The 4006-nt window shown below is 34.7% G+C and overlaps 1 protein-coding gene across 2 annotated transcripts; it reads left to right on the forward strand.

Annotated features, from left to right (window-relative positions):
• The first annotated feature begins 657 nt into the window (after positions 1-657).
• Positions 658-3762, forward strand: HPY2 (RING/U-box superfamily protein). Of its 2 annotated transcripts, none has more exons than XM_039041131.2 (7): positions 658-930; positions 1267-1338; positions 1928-2038; positions 2149-2259; positions 2645-2784; positions 3262-3347; positions 3434-3762. In XM_039041131.2, exons 1-7 carry the CDS (start codon positions 835-837, stop codon positions 3562-3564), a joined length of 747 nt encoding a protein of 248 aa, XP_038897059.2. In that variant the 5' UTR covers positions 658-834; the 3' UTR covers positions 3565-3762. The 2 variants fall into 2 exon arrangements, with proteins under 2 accessions (XP_038897059.2, XP_038897060.2); XM_039041132.2 differs by having other exon boundaries at positions 910-1094.
• Positions 3763-4006: the final 244 nt, after the last annotated feature.

The raw sequence follows: 4006 nt of genomic DNA on the forward strand, positions 1-4006 counted from the left end.
TAACCGGGTCACCCCATACCCGATTCCTATCCCATGAAGCCCGATCGGGTAATTTCAACCAATTTCTTTCGTACCCAGTGAAGCCCGACCAGGTATGTTAAAAAAATATTTTTTCTGTCTTTTTTTCTACTTATCTCAACATTTCTTTTGTACTCGGTGAATACCCAATGAAGCCCGTCCTGGGTATCTAAAAAAAGGTTTTTTTTTTTGTCTTTCTTTCGTGTTTTTTTTTTTTAAACTTTCAAATATATTTCTTTGTGGCATTAGAAAAAAATCAAGCAATCTAGCATAAATACAAGCAAATAAATTCTAATATGAAAGAAATTCTCGAACTTTTGAATACAAAATGAAATACATACCTTCTTATGGAGTGTACAAAATCACAAATTCGTAAAGTACAAGTTTTGGACTTGACGAAAGACTTTTCATTGTGGATATAATTTGGTGAAGAGAACTTTTTGTGAATCATAATTTCGTGAAGATAATTTTTTGTGAATTAATTTTGGTTGTATAACAACTTTTTGATGTAGGTTGGTAAAGAATCTTTGTGAACTAATTTAATAGATTGGTTGTTCAAATTTAAAAGCGAGCATTTAATAAGGAAGACATAAGAGTAATTATATAATCAAAATTTATCATGCTTACATTATTTTCGTTATCTAATGAATTAAAAAAAAAAAACAAAAAATACAAAATCAAAACCCGGCGGGTCATGTCTGTCGATTAGCCATTTTGTTTCCCCATTCGGGTTTTTCTATTTTTCGCGCTTTAAAAGTTAAAAAGTCGAACCACTGCCTGAGGAATTTCTGTTTCGGCGATCTCTTCTTCAAAGGAATGGCATCCGCTTCCGATTCCCGTTCAAACGGCGTTTCCGGTAGAATCAAATCCGCCGCCACAATTATGCACTCCGAGAATCAATCCCTCCTTGCCGTAACTTGCTCGATACTGCTCTCTTACTTCTTTCTCTGCTTTCAATCTCTTGTTCTGATTGATAAACGAGATATTCTGATTGTTCGAGACAATGAAGTTGCTGTTGCTAAATAAACGTTGTTTTTAGCTTTAACATCTCCATTTCCTATCGAGTATCAGTTCCAGTTCTGTATTCCCTTCATTTTGCGCTTTGAACTGGGGTTTTCTTGATTTCTGAAAGCTGAAACGTTAGGGTCGAGATTATCTTATTGATAAGAATGATTCATAAGGAATTTGACTAATGATGATGGGTTATTTGTTAATTTTTTTTATTGGATTTTATTGTCTTAATTTCAGGAATTGCGGAAGGCGCTGATTATGATGAAGGAAATTGGGGTGGAATTGGAGAGGGACAATCAGTCCAGGATGGTATTGTGAATTATGGACCTTAATTTCGAGCATCATAAATGATTGTCGTTTGTTACTTTGGAAAAGAATGTTGTTGGGTTAGGATAAGATCTTGTAATAAAATACTAAGAAGCAAAGTCTACATAAATTTCAAAGATGTTTTCTAGGACTCTTTTCGTAAGGCTTTATTTTAACATCTTTGGAGTTTCTTTCTTAGTTAATTGAAAATAAGATAAAGGAAAACAAGATATATGTGCAGGGTATTGGGTTTTGGAACTTTCATTATAAACTAGTCACTTTGTCGAACTGTTCAAAATTCAAATATTTGGAATGCATGTTTCCATTTAGTGATTGTGCTACCATCATACATTTTTGTTTTTGACAGACTTTCTGTGGATGCAACGATATGAATAAGATTTATTTGAACTGATTCCTTGCTTAAAAGTTCTGATATTGCTTTCAGTAGGTGTACATCTATCTAATTTCTGCTCCACATGCACTTTTTGGTGAATTTTCTGCTTCTGTCTATCAGATCCAATCTAAGGATAAAAATCACTGTTGTTTTGAACTCTTATCCAATAATTTACTTGGTATTTGAACATGATCTTAGGTCAAGGAGCTTGAAAATTCTGTTGTCGAGCTGTTGAGTACCTATGAAAACTGTAACAATTTTTCATTGGCAATTCAGTCGGTTGGAAATATATATGAACCAAAAGAAGAGGTGCTTAAATCTCTTTCCATGTTGAATTTTCCACTACACATGCTTTTGTTAATTTTGATTGTGTAGGTTCCTTCCTTTTCAGACGTAATATTTTATGTTGATATTTTTAGTTAACAGATTTTGGGAAACTACTTGATGATGAAGTTGCAAAAGTCAGCCAAGATTCATCTTCAAATTTGATGAACCATTCAATAATTCGGCAATTTAGAGAAGCTGTTTGGGTATGCATCTTCATCTCTTTTTCTATAGTCTGGGAATGGCCTTGGCACCCAGAAGAAAATAGATCAGAAAGCCAGGGAATAATTTTTCCCTTTTAATATCAGATCTGATTATAGTTAATTTTTTATCGCATTATCTCACTTTTGTGATTTCTATCGATTGGGCTACAACACTGGTTATGCATGGTTGTAACAAAAAATCCTCAAATATGTGCAAATAATTGTCCCGAATCTGTGAAAATGCCCAAAAGAAAATACATGAGTAGTAAACAAGAGAAACTATTTTACCTATCTGCAATTTACAAATATTTGGAAAGCATTTTATTGCTCTTCCAATTGTAGATTTAATTCTCTCCAGTGCCTTGCCTATCTCCCGGTATTCTTGCAGAATGTTCATCATGCAGGACAACCAATGCCAGGCGAGGAGAAGGAGGACATTGTGATGACCAGTACTCAGTGTAATCTATTGAATGTCACTTGCCCGTTAAGTGGAAAGCCTGTCATTGAATTAACAGAACCCGTTCGCAGGTATATTGCATCTAAACTTATTTTGATGAAGGATAAAGAATTGGAATTATTTCTTTTACTATTGAAAAAATAAGTCTGCCCATCCATTCGCCATGTTACTGACAGCATGGATGTTTAAAGGGAATGGCTACATACTTGCGTTATTTTCTCTGGTTACATTTTTCAAGTGGGTTCCTGAAAATGGAATGAACTAGTCTGCCACTTTGATCTTCTTCTTCCTCTTCTTCTTATGTTTCAGAGCTGAGTCTTTAAATTGTATTTTTGTTCTTTAAACAAGTAATTGTTTTAGGTCGTGGAGAAGGTTCATTCACATGGATTTGGCCTTCTTGTTTTGTTTTTGTTTTCTTTTTTTGTTTTCTTTTTTTTTTTTTTTTTTATCCTATGGTTTCTGTTATGGATCAGTACAAGTGTCTGGCCATCGTGCATTTAAACACTTCTAATAAGTCTCTTTTTGTCTCTACCTTATGCAATGTGTAGTGCGGAATGCAAGCATGTATATGAAAAGGCAGCAATAATGCAGTACCTTAAATCCAAGAAATCTCGCGCTCAATGCCCAGTTGCAGGTATTTGGATCTACTACATTACATATGCTACATACCTAGAGATTGTTTACATTGGCTCGGCTCACTTGACCTCTCTGTCCTTGTAGCCTGTCCTAAGATGTTGCAGCCCGATAAGGTCGTGCCTGATCCGTTCTTACAGATTGAAATTGATGAACTGCGAAAGATATCTAGGCATTCTGATAGGATACGGGACTTCACAGAGCTTGATGCAGATTAGCACCATTGAAGTAGTTTCTTTTCCTCTTCCTTTTTGTTGTTTTTATTGGCGTTGTCATCCTTGTCGTCATTGTTGCTGGGGTCATTCTCTGGATCAAATGTTTTGCTTGGTAAGTTGAGCTAGTTGGGATGTATATGGTATCTATAGTTTGTCTATATCGTCTCGAGTTGAATGGAGAAATTTGGCTTCATTGACAAATTGCCATTGCCCTTTATATTTCGAGTTCTTTTCCTCCAACGCCAGTGTAAAAATCATTACAGTTGAGAGATTGTTTTTGAGAAACATCTTTTAGAACATTGAAAACAGGACAGAAGCAAAAGGCAACGTTGTGTTACTGTTTGGGCGATTTATAACAATAATATTTATAAAAAAAAAAAAAAAACAAACACATTTGAAGAAACTGCTTAGGAAAATTGTGGAATGTGCATTGAACCTGTAGCAT

This window comes from Benincasa hispida, chromosome 9, assembly GCF_027475165.1.
Source record: "Benincasa hispida cultivar pf3 chromosome 9, pf3_genome.v1.1, whole genome shotgun sequence".
Taxonomy (NCBI): domain Eukaryota; kingdom Viridiplantae; phylum Streptophyta; class Magnoliopsida; order Cucurbitales; family Cucurbitaceae; genus Benincasa; species Benincasa hispida.